This window comes from Triturus cristatus, chromosome 9, assembly GCF_964204655.1.
Source record: "Triturus cristatus chromosome 9, aTriCri1.1, whole genome shotgun sequence".
In the NCBI taxonomy this organism is placed as follows: domain Eukaryota; kingdom Metazoa; phylum Chordata; class Amphibia; order Caudata; family Salamandridae; genus Triturus; species Triturus cristatus.
In genome coordinates, this window is record NC_140592.1 from 453,758,532 (window position 1) to 453,784,040 (window position 25,509).

Genomic DNA, 25,509 nt, shown 5'->3' on the forward strand with positions numbered 1-25,509 from the left:
TCACAGTTTTCTTCGAGATAGCTGGGCAGGAAACTTCAGGATTAGACCAGAGTTCCTCAAAGCCAGTCGATATAAGTGACTGTTTAACGAATGCTAGCCAGGGAATCCTACCAGAACCAATAGAAGCCATGACAACTTTGAGCTCCTCCTTATAGCTCACCAGCTCAGGTGTGCTCCAGAGACGCTTCCAATAAAGTAACGGTCGAATGGCAATAGCGTCTGCAATTGGGCAAACATTTAGATCGAGTCTTAATGGGAGTAAAGGAGTGCTTTTTGGGAGGTCCAGTAGTTGTCTTAAAAAGTTATTTTCAGTTATAGATAGGTTGCTTATTGATGTGTGACCCCAGAGTTCTGCCCCATAGAGAGATGAGGCCCTAGCTTTCACTTTAAAAATTTCAAGCGGGCGCTAATTATTTTAAGGGTACAACTCTTCTGTACTTTAAGGATTCCCCCTGCTGCTTGGGTTAGTCTTAAATTGACCTTAGCCACTTGAGGGCCCCAACCCATTTTGTCATTTAGTCACACCCAAATATTCAAAGGTTGAAACCCTTTCAAGGGGTCTGCCATCCATCATTGGATGGGGGCAGTTAACAGTATTTGCGTTAAAAACCATGTACTTAGTCTTATTTATGTTAACCACCAGATTTCTTTTGGAACAAAAGTTGGAGAATTGATCTAACACACGCTGCATCCCCATTGGAGATTTTGAAAGCAGAAGCGTGTCATCTGCAAACATTAGGGCGGGGAATTTTCGGGCACCCAATTTGGGGGAGTCTATATCATTTTTAGCTAGGAGATCTTCGATAAGCCCGTTGAGAAAAAGGGAAAATAAAGTTGGAGCAAGGACACAGCCCTGCCTGACACCTTTCTCAATCGGGAAGGCTCCAGTTAACTGGCCTTGTTTACCGAAGCGTACTCTTGCAAAAGTGCCAGCGTGTAAAGTTTTGAGCTGGTGGCATAAATAGGGTGGAACCCCCATTGATAATAGAATGGACCATAGTTGTTTTCTATCCACCATGTCGAAAGCAGATTTTAAATCGACAAAAGTAAGATAAAGACTACCCCCTCCAGGGTCACATGCTTCCAGTATATCACTTGTAACCGGAATAGTTGGTCAATTGTTGAAGTTTTCACCCTAAATCCCGCCTGGAGCGGCGTCAAGATGTTATTATCACTAGACCAGGTCTCCAAGCGTTGTAACAATACCCTGGCATAGATTTTTTGTGTAACATCAATAAGGCTAATCGGCCTATAGTTAGAGGGTTGGAGCGGAGAACCCTTCTTATGTATTGGGATAATCTCCGCCCCAAGCCAAGTACTCAGTCAATCGTGCATGCTTCGTTTCTACAGAGTTGCACAGAAATAGAGAGGCGGCGTTTCAATAAAAAGGTTTATTGAACAGTCTTATTTCTCATGCAAGAGATATAAATTGCTACATTTGTAAGACAACAAAACACTGAGATCCAGCACTCCACAGAGTTATTTTATAATCATGCAATATATCAGTCCATTCAGCAGGTGTGATTTCACAATAATTTCTTTATTATGTTCTTCTTCTCTTTACAAATGTAAAAGACAAACAGCGTAGCCGACGCGTTTCATCCCAGCGGACTTCTTCAGGGCTACAACAAACAGATACAAAATATCTTACAAACATGTTTATGAAATTATATACAATTTAAAACATTTATTTTAATATTAAAATTCTGTATAGATCGCTCCTTTATACAGAGAAAAGCTAAAACACCAATTGTTTTTCTATAATTCCTTATACACATCTTACGGATTGCTACAGTAATCCATCATTAACCTTGATTTACACCTGCCACTTCAATTTTCGATTTTACGTTTCTTCCTTACGTTCATGTTCTAGAAATATATTAATTCATTATCGCAAGAGCAGTCTTTATGACTAGTCAAGTGAAGGCATTTAGACAAAGCTACTATTCTCCTCTTCAAATGTCAGGTGATTTCTTTAAGTATTCATAGAACCAATTAATATTTCACACTTCACACGAATACTGTCGATATACATAGTTGTACATATAAACATCTCATTATCTAACATCTTATTCTAATCCTATATTTGTCATGAATACATCATGTGCTCTTACCCAATTACTCAAGTGTAAAGAAGGTTTCAACTTGTTTCCCTCCAACTTCAAGAAATATAGCTATGCCTCCCTCTAGTAGTCCGAGTCAAATACGTTTCCTTAAAGTCCAAAAGAGAAAGTGAATATATCAATGATATCCTTCCTATTTCTTATAATACATTGATCCTTTGTTGCAAAAATGAAAAAAGACCCAGTGCATACCTTCTTTTTTGTTTGATCAGGTTTAGTTCTTCAAGTGTGTTTTTTTTCATTAGTATATAGTTAAAATGATATCTGAAAATTATAAAAAGAGGGGAAAAAGATTGAAGCTAAAAGGGTATGTCATTGTTCTTTAGAGTTTTAGTCCGATAAAATAAGCGGACAACGTTTGGATTGGATAAGAGACAATGAGATCAAAGCGATCCCTATCTGTTGAGAGCAATTAATACCATCAACGCTTGTATCTCTCTTGATGCAGAGCATTAAAATTATTTGTAGCATAACGGGTCTATTGCTGATTATGCATGCAAATAGAAGTATTTATTCTCAAAGTATCAAGGTCAAAACCAATGATAAGTAAAATTTTGACCAAGTGGAAATTATGGCTAGGACCTTGCAAAATCAACAAGGTTTTAAGTACTAATATATTCACTTTCTCTTTTGGACTTTAAGGAAACGTATTTGACTCGGACTACTAGAGGGAGGCATAGCTATATTTCTTGAAGTTGGAGGGAAACAAGTTGAGCACATGATGTATTCATGACAAATATAGGATTAGAATAAGATGTTAGATAATGAGATGTTTATATGTACAACTATGTATATCGACAGTATTCATGTGAAGTGTGAAATATTAATTGGTTCTATGAATACTTAAAGAAATCATCTGACATTTGAAGAGGAGAATAGTAGCTTTGTCTAAATGCCTTCACTTGACTAGTCATAAAGACTGCTCTTGCGATAATGAATTAATATATTTCTAGAACATGAACGTAAGGAAGAAACGTAAAATCGAAAATTGAAGTGGCAGGTGTAAATCAAGGTTAATGATGGATTACTGTAGCAATCCGTAAAATGTGTATAAGGAATTATAGAAAAACAATTGGTGTTTTAGCTTTTCTCTGTATAAAGGACCGATCTATAAAGAATTTTAATATTAAAATAAATGTTTTAAATTGTATATAATTTCATAAACATGTTTGTAAGATATTTTGTATCTGTTTGTTGTAGCCCTGAAGAAGTCCGCTGGGACGAAACGCGTCGGCTACGCTGTTTGTCTTTTACATTTGTAAAGAGAAGAAGAACATAATAAAGAAATTATTGTGAAATCACACCTGCTGAATGGACTGATATATTGCATGATTATAAAATAACTCTGTGGAGTACTGGATCTCAGTGTTTTGTTGTCTTACAAATGTAGCAATTTATATCTCTTGCATGAGAAATAAGACTGTTCAATAAACCTTTTTATTGAAACGCCCGCCTCTCTATTTCTATGCAACTCTGTAGAAACGAAGCTTTCACGATTGACTGAGTAAAAGAGTTATCTATTGTTTCCACGATTCTAAGACTGTTCCGATTCTAAAAGGAAACAAAGTTGTCATGTTTATGCGGTTGTCAGAGACTAATCCCTTCTTGTATGTTCGAGAAGTTTCTAGTGGCCTCTGAGTTAGCTGGCACACACAAGTAATTAAGTTTAATATACTCGATAGAGACATACTGACCTTAGTCCTAAGTCAAATCTATAGTGTATGTTATTCCAATGCGCAGAGCCTATCAAGGATATAGGAAATACACTACAGCACCCAAGTAATCGAAGTGTGTAACCTGCTCTATGGAAACTCCTTCTATGGCAATTTTACCCTGAAATGTTTTATACAGGTTTAACACCATAAATGTAGATTCAGGGGATCTCACACAGAAGGCTGCAAACCAATCCAGTTCAGCTTGCAGACCCATCGGAGTTCTCGATATGAGAAGGGTAATGTCCACAAAAATTAAGATTGGGATGGAGCATTGCTTAATTTGGGTGCATCATGATTACTTTGTTCTATATAATCTACAGCACCAGTAATATAGAAGCTAAACAGAGTGGATGCCAGGACACATCCCTATATGACAACACGCTCTATGGAGATCTGAAACATCTCACCCTTGCATATGTGTTGGTGTGGAACAGTCTCAGCATCTGTAGATCATCTGGGAAGTAATAGGATTCTATGACTCCACAGCTCTGCCCTCGGGACCATATCAAAAACTGCCCTCAGATCAATGAATGCGATATAAAGATGGTCCCGTCTTAGGGTAATATATTTCTAGCAGAAAATTTGATCAAGGATGCTAATCCCCTTCCTAAACCCTGCTTGGAAATCCACAAGGATATGATGTTCTGCTAACCATGATTGTAACCTGACCAAAATTGGTCTACTAAAGATATTTTGACTAATGTCCATTAGACTTATAGGTCTTAAATTAGCTGGTGGGTCTCCACTCTCCTTCTTATGAATTGCCATTATTACAGCACTGTGCCATGTTGAGGGGCCCCCTCCCCCTCCCAACAGCATTACTTAAGGTATTAAGATATGGTCCACAAACCTCAGGGAACGATAAGTACAGGTCCATCCAAGTCTGCTCTCTTTTCTTTTTTCAGTAATTTCAAGGCCTGCCCTGTTTCCTCAAGGCTAAATGTTCTCTTTTCGACTCTCCCACTGCCTTATCTTCAGGGGGTGAGGCAGCTCTGTGACTGTGTATGTTAGTAGCTGCCTCTGTCTGCTAGCCCATTCCTTGTAATGCTTCATAAAGTGGTTTACCCAAATCTCTGGCTGTATTGCGGAGTCTATGAAACTCGCTATTGCCGCGGGACTATCAGCAGCCAGCTTCCCAAATAACTTGATGTTTCTCTCCTGCAGGGCTTCTGTTAAGAGTGCCCATTGCCTGGCTTCCCAATCCCTTTTCGCTTCCCTTAGTGTTATTTTGTAAATCCACCTGCTTCACTTGTCTCAGTGCAGGTTCCCTTCTTTAGTGCAACTAAAGTCTGTCTTTGGCAATCCTTCAGGATTTTGAGTACTATCTATGGGACTTTTTTGGTCCGCTCTCCCTCAGCCAGCCTTCTGTGAGTAAGGGCCTCAATTGCTCCATCAACTTACAATGTAGGGCCACAAAATTCATCTCACGAAAATTGCATCATTTATCTATCATAGGGGTCATTCACTTCACAAACAAAGAGTAAGTTTGGGCCTGGACTTTGTTGTTTTCTGACAGTGCAGACCATTTAACACTTCTTCTATTGTTTGTTACTGCAAGGTTGTTAGACAAAGTTCTTAGAGCCAGACTATCACATTTAAATGGACAGAGGTCTCCTGAGTAGTTTTTCTTTTGTGTGCCCAAAGCCCTTATTCACCAACTAACCAGAGACACCCATGGTGCTAGGGAAAAATCCTCCTCAGTTAAGTAGTGAATCCCTACTTCTGGCTGTAGGTTGTTCAAGCTTGAACCTTTAAAAGGATCACCCCACAAAGGTACTCTGAATGCCACATAATCCAAATACCTCAATGGCTAATCCAAGACAGGTGGTTCGGTTCTACTACTTAGTTGCAGACAGGCACTAACACAACTGACACAATCAAAAAATGGGGGGAGGTAGAGGTTAAGGTTAGGTTCACCCTCCTTACTGAATGCAGTTCCACAACATCCGGAATGCCGGAATAAGAAACCTAACCATAGGGAGAACAGGGATTCCACAAAAAATGTGTGAAAAACCCAATTTCCAGATAGAAAAATTATTTCTAGAGTCCCCTCACCCACCATGCTTCATCATTGGGGTCCTCTCAATCCGCTGCAGATTGAGGCGTGCTGCGACTTGAGGACTACGTAGGAGCACTTCGTTTTTGGAAAATATGTGTGGTGAAGTGATGTGAAGTGGGAAAAATAGGTTAAAAATACCTAGCTAGTGAGCTAATATTTTATTCCTGCTCCTAGTCGGTATGTTTTATAATCGGGGGTTAATACTAGAGAAAGACCTAACTGTAATGAGTATGGTGTTCCTAGTACTGGGTTGACCAGTTTCGAGCTTTCCCCTAAAGCTCTTCTTCAGGACCACATGAGGGCCAGCCCCGTGCGTACCACTCCGAAAGAATCCTGTGAATAGGAAACAATGGAGTGCATACCTAATGTGTGTTCACCTCATATCTAATACATACGGTTGTGCATTGACTCGCTGTATCTGTAGGAAATAAAGGAAAATTAAAAAAGCCTGCCTACCAGCCAAGCTGGCAGGCCCTTTTTATATGCGGCGTCGTATCTCGATCAATGTACTCCTCTATAGTGGATGTACTTAACAGCTATTTTGTGCGATCATCTGTGGTGGAAGAAATCAATCACACATGATGTCTTTGTGAAGAAAAGTGGTTATATACAAGTTGTAGTGTAAAAGCACTAGTGAAAAAGACACCACGTGACATAAAACATATAACGAAACAATAGTATTACATCTCAATGACACATACTTTTGTTTAGGCAGAATTATGCCTCATGATCTGCAGGGGTAGAGGGGCTTCTGGTCACACCCTAAAATGGTAATGGGGACAAAGAAATAGTCATTAGAGTTTCCTAAAGGTAAATGATCTAGGAACCGGGGAGAGAATTCCCGGTGCCTTGGCTTTCCTGGAAGGAAAATAGAAACCTTCTGATTTCTTTGGAAAAATGAGAAATAAAGTCAAATGGGTCTGGCTGGACTTACTTCGTCAAAGCACTACTCTCGGAAAATGACCTGATTGCACCCCTTGAGACCATATCTTACCGCATCTGTCTCCTGGTGCCCATTAAATAGACCTGGATCAGCTTAGTCATGACTTGAAAAACTAGACCGTGTCTCTCACAAAATGGCCGCTGTGACTGGCAATGGTGCGAGGCCATCTTGGGCGAATGAAATAGACCTGGATCAGCCTGGTCATGCTTACTTAAAAACAAGACCGTGTCACTTACAAAATGGCTGCTGTGACTGGCATTTGAGCGGGCCATCTTGGGCAAATGACCACATTTTTCGGGTATTGTGGACCAAAGGGGTGAAAATAAAATAAAAATAACTAGAGGGTATCTTTACAAGGGGGATAAATTTAGACACTCAAATACGATGTAGAGTATTAATTCGGGCAGTATGTTGTGAGCGCATCAGTACATCTGATTGATGCACAAGACCCTTAGACATAACTGCTCAACTGTGCTCTTCTCAGTATAGCTGGTATGTACATCATGTAATGGCTCAACCTCATGTTTTGTTAGATGGGAGTACACAGCACACAACTGGATTATCAAAAAAAAAGAGGATTTCTTGGCTAATACCCACCTGGTTACCCCCTATTTTTATACTATACCCAAGATACACAAGTCATTAGAAGACCGAACTGGATGACCCATCGTTTCTGGCATAGGGTCCATACTGGAACCACTCTCTAAATTTGCGGCACCTTTTTACGCCCCTTCATACACTGAACAAGCGCGTACATACAAGATACCAAGGCAGCACTCTGTTTCCTTCAAGACCCAAAATTTGACTCCACAACCAGCATCCTCATTGGGTTGGATGTGGAGAGCCTTTATATCAGCTTACCTCACAAGGAGACCCTGTACATCCTTGAAGAGGTCCTCTATGAAGAAGAATGGACCTGTCATACACCAAGACATCTGGTATTAGAGTGCTGCAAGTGGGCCCTGACGGAAAACTTCTTCTGTTTTGAAGATATCTTGTTCCGACAACAGCACAGGACCAGTATGGGCAGTACCTTTGACCAGAGTGTGGCAGGATTAGACGTGCACTTCCTCGAAAAGCACAAAATCCAGTCCGGTACGAACCCACACCACCAGCATATTCACCTTTGGAAGAGATACATCGATGATGTTCTACTGATTTGGGAAGGCGACGAGTCCAATGCCAATGAGTTCATCGAGTGGCTGAACCAACAAGACCCTTTCCTAAAGTTCACACATACCATGAGTAGATCCCAACTGGTATTTCTGGACCTTAACATCTATGCTGTTGATGGCTTACTAAAGACAACCACACACATGAAACCCACTGCAAAAAACTGTTTACTCCTATTCGAGAGCTTCCATCCGAAACATCTGATGGAGAACCTCCCTTTCGGACAGTTTCTCAGGATTTCAAAGTACAAGCAAAAGGGCTATCTGAGAAACGTCTCACAAGGAAATACCCTAAAAACCTGATATCCAAAGCCATAAGAGAGCTGAAAACAACAGAGAAGTCCTCCTGGAGACATATCAAAAACAAATCACTGTAAAAGAAAAAAGACCTATATGCATCACAACCTTCAACATAGTGTCCGACCTATAACAAAAATAGTCAAAAAACACTGGCGCACCCTTAACAGTGGGACACTGAACATCCCCACACCCATGTTTTCACACAGAAAAGGAAAAAACCTAAGGGACATCTTGGTGTGCACCCACCCCAAACAAACGACAAAACCCAACAAGTACTGAGTACCCTACCGATGGGCCAACATCCTTGCGGGAACTGCAGTGCATGTCACCTGACCTCCACTACAAATAAAGTAGCCTTTAACAATAAGATGAGTTGGGAGTTATTCTAATTCACTAACAGCAATACCACAGGAGTTGTGTACTTGATCACATGCACATGTAACCTACATTATGTGGGTATGACCACCAGAAAGGTTAGCACCAGGTTAGCAACATCAGGGCCACCGGGTCACAACAAAAATGCCGTCACATTTCAATGAAGTGAAACACACCCCTAACGATCTACACTGGGTAGTGTTAGAACATCTGAAACACATTGACAACCTAGAAAAAAGATTGATAGAGAAAGAGCAGCGTTGGGTGTATAAATTGCACACGGACACTGAAGGACTGAATGATGATATCCTGTGGGGGCAGTTCATTAAATGAATCAGGACTACACCTTCTGCCAGACCTAGTAGATTGTTGAGTATACCACTTCACTCACACTGTAACAGAAGTAAAGGTCCAACCGCACGTGATACTCACACTAACGTAAGTCAAACCGCTAATAACACATGAGTACCACTTCATATAGAATGTCCAGTTACCCAGGGAGGGCCCATTACCATTCCACTAGCAGCGGCTCTTCTCTGAACAGAAGACTGTCTATCGTTGGCATTCAGACTCCAACTGACAACTGAGCCTACTATTCCATACATGATATATTGCATTATCCAGTTATCAGGCACTATTTATGACTCCCATCTAACAAAACATGAGGTTTAGTCTTTACATGATGTACATACAAGCTATTCTGAGAAGAACGCAGTCGAGCAGTTATGTCTAAGGGTCTTGTGCATCAATGAGACATAACATTGCGCTTACAACATACTGCACTAATTAATACTTTACATCTTGTTTGAATGAATAAATGTATCCTCCTTGTAAAGTTATCCCCCTAGTTAGTTTTATTTTATTTTCAGCCTTTTTGTCCACAATACCCACCACATTTGGTCATTCGCCCAAGATGGCCCGCTCCATTGCCAGTCACAGCGGCCATTTTGTGAGTGACACGGTCTAGTTTTTTCAAGTAAGCATGACTAAGCTGATCCTGGTCTATTTAATGGCCACCGGGAGACAAACGCGATAAGATGTGTTCTCTAGGGTTGCCATCAGGTCATTTTCACGAGAGGCGTGCTTTGACAAAGTAAGTCCAGCCAGACACGTTTGACCTTCTTTCTCATTTTTCCAAAGAAATAATAAGGTTTCTATTTTCCTTCCAGGAAAGCCAAGGCACCGGAAATTCTCTCCCCGGTTCCTATTTCATTTACCTTTAGGAAACTCTAATGACTATTTCTATATCCCCACACCATTTTAGGGTGTGACCACAAGCCCCTCTACCCCTGAAGATCATGAGGCATAATTCTGCCTAAACAAAAGTATGTGTCATTGAGATGTAATACTATTGTTTTGTTATATGTTGTATGTCACGTGGTGTCTTTTTTTTTTTTTACTAGTGTTTTTGACTACAGTTTGTACATAACCACTTTTCTTCACAAAGACAGTGTGTGTGATTGATTTCTTCCACCACAGATGATCGCACAAAATACCTGTTAAGTACACCCACTATAGAGGAGTACATTGATCGAGATACGATGCCCCATATAAAAAAGGTCTGCCAGCTTGGCTGGTAGGCAGGCTTTTTAAATTTTCCTTTTGCTTTATTTCCTACAGATACAGCGAGTCAATGCACAACCGTATGTATCAAATATCAGGTGAACTCACATTAGGTGTGCACCCCATTGTTTCCTATTCACAGGATTCTTTTGGAGTGATACGCACGTGGCTGGCCCTCGTGTGGTCCTGAAGAAGAGCTTTAGGGGAAAGCTCGAAACATGTCGACCCAGTACTAGGGACACCATACTCATTACATTTAGGTCTTTCCCTAGTATTAATATTAACCCCTGATTTTAAAACATACCGACTAGGAGCAGCAATAAAATGTTAGCTCACTAGCTAGGTATTTTTAACCTATTTTTCCCACTCCACATCACTTCACCACACATATTTTCCAAAAACTAAGTGCTCCTACGTAGTCCGCAACTCGCAGCACGCCTCAATCCGCAGCGGATTGTGAGGACCCCAGTGATGAAGCATGCCACCTAGGGGTATCTCTGGTGGGTGAGGGGACTCTGGAAAATAGTTTTTCTTTCTGGAAAGAGGGTTTTTTCACACATGTTCAGTGGAATCCCTGTTCTCTCTATGGTTAGGTTTCTAATTCCGGATGTTGAGTAACTAACACAACTGATATAAACATGGGCTTCCAAGAATGAGAGTGGATGTTACCTTTGTGGTAGAGGCCCACAAAGTATACACAATAGAGGAGTTCTATTCATGGGTCACATTCCCAGCAATAAATGCCTACTACACTGAAGAAGCAGTACCTAACCATTACAGAGCTTATGAGGATTTCAAAATCCCACACACTTATCAGGAACACATGAATTGGTTTCTAGGCGCCCTACCCCATACATTGGAAAATGTCAGACTAGGTACCCTCAGTACTGAAGGAGCAACAGGGCCAGTCTTAGCCGGTTATACACCATATCCAGATATAGCAACCATTACAGACATAGAGCTTGGAGTACTATACACAGATTTAGTTGCACTCTATAGACGTCTTGAATAATTCGTTATGGGCACCATAACAGTTTTTCCACAATGGGATGCTCAGGCTGCACAACCAGAATTTCCTACACCTGGAATTAGGCCAGTAACAATTAACGCAATATTGGGTAAGGATCCCAGAAGACTGGATGAGATTCTGTTCTGGATTGCACAGAAAATGAATTGGCTTAAAGTAGTGTTTTCCCATATGAGACCCCAAGAAAACCAGAATTCTCACAATATGCCAGCCGATGGGGATGGCTTCCCTGGTCAAGACTATGCCACTTGGGGCACAGCCTTTGCTGCATTTTATACTAGAACGAATGGTACATGATCATTAGCTGTTTTGCCTGAGGTGCTTAAACCAATTCAAAATGAGTACTGGATTTGGGAATAAAATTATTGGGAAATGTTACTGCAGTATCATCAATCATACTAAGTAACATAAAAGGGAAAGCAGCAGCGCTGGCTATAGGCCAGCGATTTATGCAGGTTGCTCTGGTAAATTAGGAGTGTGAACTAATTAAAATTATTGAAAAAACCCATTCATCCATAGGCAGAGAAAATTTGGAAGCCAGACCTAGCAAACCATATCTTGAGGGTACACCTGAGTCTTCTAAAAAAAAATTGATTTTTAAAAAATGATGAGATAATATGAAAAATCAACAAAATAGAAAAAACAGGGCAGATCTCTGCAAGAGGAGTCTTCTGTAAAGTGCTACAATTTGCGTAACTATGATACAATCAAACAGCCTGATGGGTATCACGATGCTGATACACGTCCTTATCGTTCCTTTCAGGAATCATCCAAAAAGCGCTCAGAGGACAACTATCAGAGCGCAGATGAGAGGAGGATGTCAAGAATGACTCAACAGTTTTCTGACTTCATAATAAAAAATGAAGAAGACCTACACAGTCAAAGCCTCAATTTAAAAAGTACAAAGTTGCTGGGATTAAAGCCAAACATGCCACAGAAATTCAGGACTCTGCTTCTGAACAGGGAATGATGTCTGACCATCCTGTACTGCACAGCAGAAGTCACAATAGTTTGCTGTAATCTTATGGAGTATCTGGCAGTAGTAGCCACAAGGGACTATATCCAGGTGAAAACACCGGACCAGAGACTGAGTGTTCCAGGTCAATTATATGAATTGCAACTCCAGATGAAGGGGGATATACCACATACCATCAATTTTCTCTATTAGGAGAACTTATCATTCGGCTACCACTATTGCTTTTCTGAAAAAGATTGGCCACCTGAATTTGTTAGGGAGTGTCCACTAGGAGAAACAGTAATTTTACCAACTTTTTCAGACCTTGTTTCGGAATCTGTAAAGCACACATACGCCAAGGACTGGGCCTTAGCACAAGCTACGGCGTTCTACTGTGACCACATGGATTAGGATGACAGATCCCCTCACCAGATCATACCTGTAAAGGCCAGCCCACAACCACAAATACAATAACCCATTACACAGGAGGCTACAAAACAAGTTATAGACATACTCACACTTGAATATCAAGGTGTAACAGAAAGATGTACCTCACCAGTGAATAATCCCTTGTTTCCAGTAATGAAACCGGACCATTCATATTGTTTAGTTTTAGATTACAGGCATTTGAGCACTGCTACATGCACATATGATGTACAAAACACTCATAGTGAGGAACTAATGAACAATATAGTGAGCAAGGAATATAAAACCACATTGGACATTTCAAATGGGTTTTTCTGCCAAAACGGTATTTGACTGCATTTAGTGCTCTATACTCTCAAAAGCAATTCTGTTGATTGCCCCCAAGGGTGTAAGAATAGCCTCAAGCTGAATTTGACGACCAAGCATTGTCCTGTGTTGATGGCATATACCCAACGGATATTGACTTCACAACTGACTTAACCAGAGTAGATCACATAATGTTAGGATTTGCTCATATAGGCTACAAATTTTACTTTAAAAAATCAAAGATTGCCTATCTCAGTGTTGTGTTCTTGGGATAGGAGTTTTCAAGTGAAGGAAAAAGTCTTCCAACACATTTCTTAGAGGAGTGTACGCTTCTACAACCACTAAACACATTGAAAAAGCCCCAATCAATATTGGGTTTTCTAAATTTCGACAGAACTTGCATACCAGATTATGCACAATTGGTGAAATTGTTTTGTCTTGATTCGTCCAGGCTTTTCAAGCACCCATTGGACATCTGAACACACAGATTTTACGTTCAGTAAAATATAATGGAGTCCGTGTCCCAATTACATGAAATCACATTCATATACAAACGCAGAAATGCTTTTTGCACAGATTAAAAAGATCCTGATGGTAGTCCAGATGGCTGTAATGAAAGAACGATCATTGGCTCAGAGAAAATGAATAATTGTTGTGACTCTCATTCCAGCCTTTGAGGCTGTTAAAAAGGCCAACGTTCCCAAAGCAAAAGTCTTGCATCCAAGATGGATCAAATGTGTCCACTCACACACAGCAACAGATATAGATTGTCTTTGAATTTACAATACAAGCGCAGGCATACCTTCAATACAAATATGAATATCATCTGCCCAAATGAAATAGTGCCTCTACATCAGTATGATCTTATAATCTGCACTAATGGTTCTGCCCAGCCTGCAGTAGGGATATAACAACAGTACTCTTCCATTTGCACAGTGGTGAAGGGTAAAATGAGGGGTGGAGAATTCCAACCTCGTAACACCTACACACAGTCACTTGGTGACTGCAGTGCACAGCTGGCTAAACTGCAAGCTCTAATTCTGGCACTTGAAAATACAGATTCTGACTTTCCTACACCTAATGTGCGATTCATATTATTGTTTCCAGTCTTACAATGAGCATTTACACTACTGGAGCTAATGGACACTAAAGGGTACACGATCAAGCATAAGATGCTTTGGGGACAAGTGGCTAAACTTAAAGCAAGTTTGCCATGGGCTCTTGTTATTCACACACTGAATATGCGTTGCAGGGAATTTGATTGCTGATGAACCCCACCAAAGCAACAGTGCAAACTGCTGTGGTCGCTGCAATTACTCATTACAGTACGAGAATAGATGGACACATCAGGGCTGCTGTCAATGTTGCGCGCAATGGCACCCAAAAGGTTTTCCACTAAAATACTCCTACAAGTTAAGTGTGCAAAATATTCCATTTGCTCGTATTCCCGGAGAAGGGGATAGAGTAATACCAAATTCAGATCGCAGGTTAGGACTGATCTAGCCACACACAAGGGTCTTGCATCTGTTCATGCAAGGGTGATGGCTACAATTTTATTATTGCAGCAACGCTATTGATGGCCAGATCTTTACAAACCGAGCAAAGGCTATTTCCTTAAATGTGGCATTTGCTAGCAGATAAACGTTTCCACCACAGCTTGTCTACCACAGACACCTCTTTTGGTCTTGCACACAAGCTTCTGGCTTGTCTATCTGATCCATTGCAGACCCTTCCACTCAGATGGATCTTAAAAATCCATCATGTTAGCAGTGATTTCCTGCTCTTGCTTCCTCTGGGTATGCCCACAGCGATCAGCTGATGCTTGAACAGCTTTGATCACTATGCACTATTCCTCACCATGCCATCCCGAGAGAAACACGGTCGTGGAGAGAAAAAAAAGTGACTTAAAGCAGTGTTTAACAGCTAGAGTATTAGGTTCAGGTCGCAGTTGGGTTCACCACCTGCATTGGGTACAGAGAGACTTAAACAATCTGCCTAGAAGATATTTTGGGAGGTCTGACTCCATATGAATTCCTGTTTGGGGTTAAAATGTCAGTTCCAGGCCCAGTAGTGAACGTTTTGGATATTTTGCAAGATCCGAATGACTTCAGAGGTGCTCAGAGCCATGTCGAACAGAAACGTTTCACCACTGCTGAAAAGAAGGAAGCGCCGGCAACTCCTGGTTGGATTCCAAAGATTGGGGATCTAGTCTGGGAGAAAATAGACAACAAGGAGGAGTTCAGGTCATCTTACAGAGCAGCTGTGCCTGTCCTGGTGGCTGAAGGTACGAGAACTGTATTTTTACATCCTTTTTCCGGTGGCAAACACGAGATTTGTGTCTATTAATCTCATCAAACCACATCATGTGGCTGGTTCTACATAGTAGGCCTCGAGGGCTCTTGGGTAGTTACCTACCTCTTCTCACTACCTTAAAGGCAATCCATTACAAGCTATAACAAACAATGAGGTTTCTTCTCCCTGACTGGGGGCAGCTAACACTGAAGTATCACCACTTCGTTACATCTGCAAATACGTTCAATCATCATGTATGGCCACACAGAGTTCAACATCCCACTATTAATCATCTACCAGTTCTACCCAGCTCCATGAGCCACTCACGTTTGTACAAACAGCCTCCGGCTATTTTGTAGACATAGATGGCTTCTCTTTGGATTCGTCCGGCCCACCTCCACCGAGGGGACTACATGAACTTTTCATTTGGCTCAAAAAGGCATACTTTATCCCATCTTTGATATACATTTGAAATACAATTTTGTTACTTAGCCCCCTCATTTGGATTGTTTTTTTGACTTTTTCTTGCTTCTGAATGGACATTGTCTCCCAGAACACTCTGCTGTTTAACTGGTAAATGAGAACTTGAAATCCCATTCTTCATCACACAAAGTGCGAAGAGGCCTTTCCCTGTTGAACATTTCAGCAGTTCCGGTTCCTGATGGAATTGTTTGGCATAAAGGAACTTATCACGTATTTGGACTGACCGAGACTTTAAAAGTCCCCTATGTTTTCCGTATTTCCCTACATGATGTCATCACTCCTGGCACACACTGATGATTGGGCATTTACACAGTACATGAAATGCTTGCTGAATTAGAGCATTACACTGTATTTAATAGTGAAGAAATTGATGATGGTACATCTAATTATAATGCAAAGTTTTGTTTTCCCCGTTATTTACATAAAGCACGTGCAGTATTTAATTACACCCAAAGGGAACACTGCCCTTCACCAGCCCAGGTCAGTTGAAAGACATTTCCACAGAAGTTTGCATAGTTTTCTGGTCACAATCCAGTAGAACCAGTGTCCTAATATTATAAACTTACACCATCCCAGGCAAAGAAAAATCTGCTGACACAAAAATGTAAATGTGCCTTCCGTTCACTGCAGGCTGTGTAAACAGTGCACTGTGTTAGCCTTGTATATATATGTCTGCACATTGTATAGCATTCTTACAAATGTGGATTACCTTATACTGTACTGTACCTATGGTTATAATTTGTAAAAATCAATAAAAAAGAATATAAAACAAAACTGACACACAAATAATGTTTCTGATGGATACATCTGCATATGGATTACTCACCTTTTGAATGACCCCTTTCGCAGCATTCCACAGAAACATTTCTCCATAGCTCTCCCAGGTCAACAAGGATGTCACAATGGAATGGGTCCCCTCGCAACCCTGCGCAACGTCATCGGAGCCATAAGAAGACCTCTTCTGCGTGCTGACGTCCGTTCCCTTTTTTCCAGCATCTTCCATTTCCCAGTTGTTGACACAAGGGTATGACCTTTGGAGAGACAATATTGATTTGAAATCTATTTGGGGAACTAGAGATGGGCAGGTTCAGGGGAACAAGGTTCTATTTAGAGCAAGCCTCATACCGAAACAACTAATTTTCCTGAATAAAACAGTGCAGCAGACGTCATGTCTCGACCTGGCCAAGCTAAAGGATCTAAATGCACCAAAAATTTCCACTTTTGCACTGTTTGAGAATTGGCGGCAATTCACAAATTACACAGAGAACACATTTAACAGCATGCTTGGAAATGGGACATACAATACTTCACATCCAAGTCCGTAGGGATGGTTAGTGTGGCCGTTAGATACTAACGGATGTCAGGCATGTGTTCTTAATAACACGAAGGGGTTCAGGATAAGTAGGCCAGACCCACCTTACGTGCAGACACAACTCAGGAGTGGTAACAACATATAGCATTGGAAAGTTTTGCCTAGACTGGCTAAAACATTCAACGTTGGCTGAGGTGAAACAACGCTTGTCTCTTCTGCCTGATGGGATGGTTTTAGAGGATTTCTTGTTAGGCCATAGAAAGCCATGTCAAAAACTCTTTCTGTATTCAAAATACAGTGAAGTGTGGAATTTTTCACAATACATAAATTTGACAAAGCAAATTTAGAAAAAGGCTCTAGCAGTGGTTTACCATGGTATGACTACATTATCCAATAGGATATATCCTCTGTATAACATTGTGTCATCTATTATTGACATCATACAGAGTGACGTCATTTTTGCAACATGGGCAATCACAGCTTAGGTCTATCATGCTACTAAGCTGGACTCTACAGACTTTACGCACTGGTCGCGTTCCATGGAAGCACTTACATGCCATTAGTTTATTTTTGCCGTACGACTTAACAAAAGAACAGCCCACCGTGGCCAGTAAAGACGTGACGTACACTATTTCCCACATAGAAAAGTTAGAAAAATGACCATTTACTGCTGCAAAAGTAACATCAGCAGATTGGATGATACAAAGGTTTATTTCTCTGCCCATTTCAAACTTTCATTTTAAATACTGCTTGCAACGCCATCATGTAGGCAGATATGAAGTGCTAGGGGAGAGGTATGTACATGAGGCATGGATACTACCTTTCACTTACCATTGTATGAATGGTGCAACTGAGGTTTTTCTTAGTGTTACTGAGTATGAAAATACTTTAGGCCATTCTCTGGTTAACAGGGAGGTAACACTCCACAGTGCATGTAATGCACCCAAGGTAAATTGTCATGTTATCTGAAAGGTTGTCCAGCTGCTATAATTCATCCAGTGTCAGATTGCTTTCCCATGGGAGCTATTTCATGTTGAAGGATCAAGGTTGCTGCGGGATGAAACCGGGAATACCATATCTGATGACAGTTTCTGCAGTTGTGATGTGTTGTACATAGGTGCTTTTTCCACTTGAAATCCTTATTGTTTCAGAAGGAAGTAGCCTTAACTTCTGCACGAGAGCGGTTTGATCTTCAAGTTGCAACATCTTCTTCGGAGATCCAGTCGTTACTTTGCACCAATCTCCCATATCATTTTGGGGAGCTAGTGCACCACATTTCAAAACAGTTGGCTTTGGAGTTATTCCATCATTCATACAGTCTCTGTGCTTGGAAGCATTTTTGCGAGGCTTACCGCTTGTTCTGCTCCTGGTTGTCAGGACACTGGTTTTATTTTATTTTCTCCACAATGGATGTACTGTCACGCAGCCACATGGGGAAAGCACTACCACATGTGCTACTGCGTCGTGAGTGAATGATGCAGTCTTTTGGCGCACCCTTGCTTAAAAAACTAAGTGACAATTGGTTCTTGTCCTTTTGGCCTGTTTGGCTACAATGCGTGCAGCCCGTATTCCGCTGTCTGTGCATTTTCCAGTGTGCCCTGGATAAATGCATGGGAATGCAATCGGTCCAATCTACAGACATAGAACTGTTGATGGGTCCCTTCAAAACTCACTTGCACAGATGCCATGCTCATTACTGTTGTTTCAAAATGCTTATTAGGAGCCTTCCTGGGATGCTTCAGCTTCTGGTGTTTTTGATCCTGGTTCGTCTTCTGCATATAGGCTACTGCCCGTCACGCCTTCCGCGACTGCTGAGGGGGGTGGATTTGAATATGTTTGTTCATTGACACTGGTGAGCGGGGTGCCAACTGAAACATTGTCTGCAGTAGCTGGGAACAGCAATGTTTTGTCTAATCCTCAGAACATTTAAAACAATATGGCAGTTTTGAGCAGTGCACATTTTTTATAATTTGGCATGTATTTACTCGATAAGTTGCTTTTCAATTGCAATTTTTCTTTTATTGCCTTTTTCTATTGACTTGTAATAGTTTGGCTTTCTTTATGCCTTTATTTTTAAAGGACACAATGTTAATATGATTTTAGTGTTTAATATATGATTAAATCTATATATTTTGAGCAAAATGTTTATTAAGCTTTTTAATCTCCTTATGTCCAAGGAGTGGGTGTTATGTGGTCACATTAGGCCCAGTCGAGAACACCACCATTTGACATGCTCATGTTTAAATTTGACATCTTTTCTTGAATATTGACACTGACTTGAGACACAATTGCTTGAGTGGCTGTATGGGATAATATTTTCTGAAATTATTTTGCTTCCATTTACACTTTTTTATACGCCTATTATCAGAGTTTTGAACATTCTGTATGAGGGCTATGTTCACTGCGCAAAATGTTCTTATTTATTATTGTCCATTGGGTGCCAGCTCTGTAAGAATAGAATCCCAAATGGCAGCCTGACTGGGGCTTCAGCATGGCACCATGGGTGAAGTTTACTATATAAATTACATCACTCCTTTGTCTAGTTAGAGGAGAATTTCACTCGCACTGTTGAGGTCGCCCCATGCCAGAATTCCAGCCCAGTTGAATCCTGTTTACCTCCTGAGAAGGATGGTGCCCAGCTGTACACCAAGACAGCCTCTCAGATAACACATACCTGCCGGTAACTGTAGAGTTGATTACCCTCGGGGATTCTGGCAGATTCACCCACCCTAGGCACACTGGCATAGGGAACGCTAGGTAGGAGAAGAACTATAACTATGCTTATATGCAAGCATATAATTACTACAACAGCACAATGGTTAAATAAACTGTTCATTTCCTTTACCGTTCTTGTGATGCTGATTACTCTGTTTTGTTTCCTTCTATTGATAATTGCAGCACACGTATTTTACACAAGAATCTTATTGCGTCACTAAATATTTGAAATGCCAATGTGAGTATTTCTTGTGTTTCCCTTTGGGCATGCATGAGTTACCAAACGAAAGCACTGTGAGCTAGCCAGGGTTAAAGCCAACGCATCCTGATGGTGTGCATGGGCTCAGTCTAGCACAGTTTTGACATTTGCTGTTCAAAAACTAAGTTTTACAGAGAAAGTATAAACTGTATGAAAATGTGTGGCTCGTACTATGTATGCATGCAGCCACTTTACAGTAATGAATGATTATGATGAACACAGATTAACTTTATCGTAATGATGTTAATATGATGCACAAGTGAATGAAAAGTTAAATTGCATTGCACAAGTAATGTCACTTGTAAGGGTCACTGTTATCAGTAACCTAATGACTTCTTAAAATCCTAATTATCACTCCTTGCTTACTACATTGTTAGGTATGGTTCTCACAGAGAGCCAATTGGGGTGAAGGTATGGATTCTAAATCAAGTACTTCACTTGTATGATGTTGCAAAAGTAGGTAACAGAACTTGTTAACCACTGTTGCTTCATCATAAATGAATTCTAGGCTGCTCTGGTTGGGCTCTCTGAGAGCCTGTCACACCATTGATGTAAAGAAGGGAGCACAGCTTCTGAAGGACAAGGAATGTAAGGCACAGTGAGTGGTGGGTGTAGGTGGAAGAACGCCATGTATTTTTCATTTTTTTTTTTCCATCTGGGACTGGGAGGAGAGACAATGTTATGTATTGTTGCCCCATTACTCATCTGCCTCTGAAAGCAGGGGAGGATGATTTTGGAGACCTAAGAAAACATAAAATATACATGAGTAAAAAGTTAATTACGGGGATTTTTGTCACCTTGGGGTGCTGAGTGACATTATAGACCACTCGAGCTTCGCTCTTGTTTTTTATTTGATGTCAATCAGAATCCCTTGGTGCCAAATTTGCTTAACTGATTGATGCCCGTTTATAAGTTTACATGTTATGCATGGCTCTCAGAGAGCCATTAGTGTGAATGAATTGATACTAAATTCAGTAATTCACTGCTATGATGGAGCAAAAGTGGGTAGCCACTGTTTTTACCTCAAAAAGGAATTCCAGGCTACTCTGGCTGGGCTCTCTGAGAGCATGTCTGAGCATCACTGAAAAGCTGGAAGCACAGCTTCTAGAGGGAAGGGACAGAGTGGTGGGGTTGGGTGGCAAGAATCCAGATATTTCAGTTTTAAATTCCGTACCGTAGGACAGGCACTGGAATGTAGGAATCCCCCATTACTCCTTTGCCCGTGTGTAACTGTTAATAGCAGGGTCAGATAAATTTTGGGGGCATACATAAAATAAAATGTTAAATGGGTCAAAGTTGAATTCCGGGCATGTTTTTCACTTTGGGGTTTTGAGTGACATTGTAGACAATCCGAGCGCCGATCTTCTTTATTTGATGTCACACGAGTGACAAACATCCCCGTTATTCAGTTGCCCATCTATAATTCTATAAGTTATGAATGGCTCTCACTTAGAGCCACTAGCAGAAACACCAAATTGGGGAGAGGAGTTGGCCTAAAGGCTAGGGCGTTCGACCTCGGAGCTGTGTAATCTCCCCGTGTCTAAAAAAAAAAATGAATGTGTCCTCATGTAACACAAATGGTGCTCGTGTAAAGCGCTCTGATACCCGATACTTTCGTGTCAAGTTCGCGCTATATAAAACTCCTTTAAAATAAAAGAAAATCTAAATCTGGTCATTCGCTGCTTTCAAGTAGCAACAGTGGGTAACTATAGTTGTTACCCACTGTTGCTTTCTGATATAGAAATCCCGGGACTCTTTGAGAGCCTGTCAGCACAGCGCCCACTTTCTGTTCTGATGGAGGGCAGAGGGCACAACTTCAAGAGGACAGTGGTGGCGGGGCAGGTGTGGGCGCGCAGCGGGCGTTGCGAAGGGGGGGGTCGGAGAAACGGTGCACAATGTTAAAAAAATAAATAAAATAAACTCTTGCCGTGCCAGGTCCCTCATCTGCTCCTGCTCTCCTCGTCAGACTCAAGGCACAGGAAGCACAGCCATGCTCCCCTTACCAATCAAAACGCTGCAAAGCAGCATTGTGATTGGTTCGGGGAGCCTTGGTGCTTACCAATCACAATGCTGCAATGCAGCGATGTGATTGGTCTGAGTGTCCTGGTTTGACTCTCAGCCAGGGAATGGGGTCATGGGCATGTTCTCAATGAAGGCTGTAATGCAGCCTGCATGGAGAACAGGGAAAGTGCGCATGACTGTTTTTGGCAGCCCGAGAGGGCTGGCTAAACAATCATCTGCACTTAGGAGTAGGCAAACCACTCATCCCCTGCTCTGAGAGCAGAGCAGCCCCACCCACCCTCCTGCCAGCAAAGCAGCACGGAAACATAAAATGATAATAACTAAGTTATTATCATTTTAGGTTTCCTGTACTTTGCATTGCTTAAAAGGAGTGGGGCGACGGTCCTCTGCCATAGCGAAGAGCCACCCATGCAAGAGGAGAGAAGGTGTATGTTTTGAAAGCAGGGGCAGATGTTTTTAAAAGCCATATTGATCAGAATCTTATACACAAGTAAAAAGTGAATAGCTGGTATGTTTTTCACTTTGTGCCTCAGAGTGACAACTCAAGCTTTCTTCTCTTCTATTTGAGGTCACTCAGTCGTGATGAAAAACATCCCCGTTTTTTACTACTACCCATCTATAATCCTATATTTCTGCCTTCCTTTTGTAGCGAAGTGAACTACAGCAATGAAACAAACGTGTAATATGTTGCTCATACATACAAAGTGCACAGAAGCGTGCACACTCGTGGCGCTTTACAAAACCAATAATACATTTAGTTGCATTATTAAGAATGAAATCCTAGAGTAATCAGTACCAAAATCCACAGGCAACCATCCTTTATATGGATAATACCCAAATGAGTCAACTGGCAAACCAGAGAATAAGAATTGTGCTTGAAGATGAGACATGAGCTATCATTAGTGCAGCAGGTGCAGTGGCACAGGGTTATGAAACGGTAATTGAGTTCCAGTCGCAGACGACTTTTTATTATCGTCTACGGGAGGCAAGAGGGTCAGTTTTCATGCATGCATCACTGTATTTGGCTCCCTTTCTGTGCCACAATGAAATGCGCTGAACAGGTTTACAAAGGGGTTGATGATGAATAAGCTCCCAAATGTATTTATTTTGCTATTACATCAGAGACATGTGCTATTTCCGAATGTTGAGTGTTTGGTAACGCTCTCTCTCCTCACATTTAGGCGCTTTTCCAGTTACTTTCACCAGCGGGAGACCAGTTCGAGCAGAAAATATCTCATGCGAAGTGTGAACCTTAAATGTGCGGCAGCCACAACCTATATGCTCAGTTCTTTAAGTGGAATGAAAAAACTAGGGGAGGGGGTCCCTCAAAGGGGCGCGGCCGATGTATTTAAGAACGGGTCTTAAAATACTCACGTTTAAAATCTGTGCTTAGCATGGTGTACCGCCTGACTGGTATTTTGCTGCTTCTGTCATTGCATCAAGATATATAATAGAACAAGTCACACTACACCTACAAGTCAGAACTATTGGTTTTGCCAATGGTTGTTAGTTGCATAAGATAAATAAGCCACAACCATGGCTTCGTTGTATAAAATATAAAAAATGCTTCAGTACTGAAATGATGAGACTGTGAAAGTGCTATAACGAGTCTCTTTTGAGTTACTTTAAAGGCAGTGAAGGGTGGTACTGCTGCAGAGTTAAGATTATTTTTTTGCCGTGAGGGTGAGGGCAAAAATGAGAGCCCGATAGGGACCCATTTTAGCACCTTTAGAACAAGCATCGGCAAGACCCGGCCCACTTAAAGCCCTGTATATGCTGCTCAAACCAGTTTCCTGCCAGTATCTTGCATGATCGTTGTAAGTGAGCTATGGCCGCAATTACAATTTTCACGCAAACCTACAAAATGTATTTGCAGAATACATATACATTTCACAAAAATTGTACACTGGTGAAACCAGTTGTTTTTCTTCGCACAGTATGCACAACCCTACTCACCCTATCAACTTTGCTTTTTCTTCAGTGACACCGAACTGTTCCACGTCGAACACCTGATGGCCCATGCAGCTATACGTGCCAGCACCTCTGAAACAAAGGCCACGTACCTGAAATATTCAAAGTCTACATGGTCAAGCGTCAGCTCGGGCCCAGCCACTGTGGGTGCACAGTACCTCAGCAGTCTAGTGAATTGTACCCCATTTTCTTAAAACCAAATGCAATTGAACTTCTGCCCAAACTTAAACTTGGGAAGACTCTCCCAGATGAACAGACAGAAAGCTTGGTTTGCTGAAGAGATAAGGAGAAATTAATAAGAGCAAAATGGGTCCATTCTCTGACTCCTGCTGCAATTTAAACTCTTGTTCCCGGAAACGAGCGCAGAATGATTTTTAAATGATAAAAAAAAGTAACATATGTACATAGGAGAAATTGAAAAGAGCAAATGACTACAATCTCTGCATCTTGATGTAATTTAACCAGGCTTGGAAAATCATACCTGATAGCTTTTTTAAAAAAAGTGAAACTTGCAATGTCTTATCTTTGTTTCCGTTTGGTTTTTTTCCATGTTCTGTTTTTATTTATTTTTCCATTGTGTGCAATTCTTGAAAATTGACTATAGGCATCTAACACTTAAGAATGTTAACTATGGTTTCGAAAATGTGTTGTAAAATGTAGTAAATAGTTTAAGTGTATTATATGTAAATATGTATAGTGTAAAGAATATTAAACTGCATATTGTTTTGCACTTGTTTCCTCTGACTAAACGGGCCAATTTTATATAATGGTGCACTTACAAAAAAATAAAGACTTATTCGTTTAAGTTTTTGTGTTTTGGTCAGTTTGAGTAAGGAGCTCATGTCAGATGTCCAGTGATAAAATATTAGGGAACAACATATTCTAATATCTGTCGAATTTTACAATCCACAACTTTCTTTAATAGTTATAACCTCTTTTAAAGCATTTTATTCTGTTATGTCATTGTTCTGAACTTTATTATTCAATTTTTGACCGAAAAGAGCAACTGAAGGATGAAATCCTTTTCTCCAGCTTATCATTTGATATAAAATGATCGCACAACTATTGAAATAGTATTAAATGTGACTAGTTTCAATATTAATTTTAATTTGAAATATACAGTATTGCTGGTAGGTATGATTGAAAGTATGGAAATATTAACATGGAGAATTTGTTAAGAAAGCAATCGTGTCTACAGCTCCTCTTGCAACGGGTTAATTGGCCCTCAGAAACCTATTTTAGTCAGCCAATTAATGCTAAAGCCACTGGATTAACTTTAAAAAACATATTTAGACCTTGATGAACCTTACAACTATTTGTAAGTCCAAACTTTCTAAATACAAATAACCAGACATTTGGCATCTGTTCGCCTTTAGCATACATTCATGTTGCTCATACAAATCTTAACACCTTTGCCAAAACATCTAAAGCTTTATCATTTAGGACAGTTTCTAGAATTAATCCAAGTAAGGACTTTTAAAGAGGTACACA

The 25,509-nt window shown here is 40.8% G+C and overlaps 1 protein-coding gene across 2 annotated transcripts in view; it reads left to right on the plus strand.

Moving 5' to 3' along the window:
• CCNP (cyclin P) overlaps positions 1-24,823 on the plus strand; it is a 290,235-nt gene extending 265,412 nt beyond the window's left edge. For both annotated transcript variants that reach the window (XM_085625344.1, XM_085625345.1), the window contains one exon: positions 24,029-24,823. In XM_085625344.1, the coding sequence (XP_085481470.1) occupies positions 24,029-24,212 (184 nt within the window). In that variant the 3' untranslated portion in view covers positions 24,213-24,823. The remainder of the gene's footprint in view (positions 1-24,028) is intronic.
• Positions 24,824-25,509: the final 686 nt, after the last annotated feature.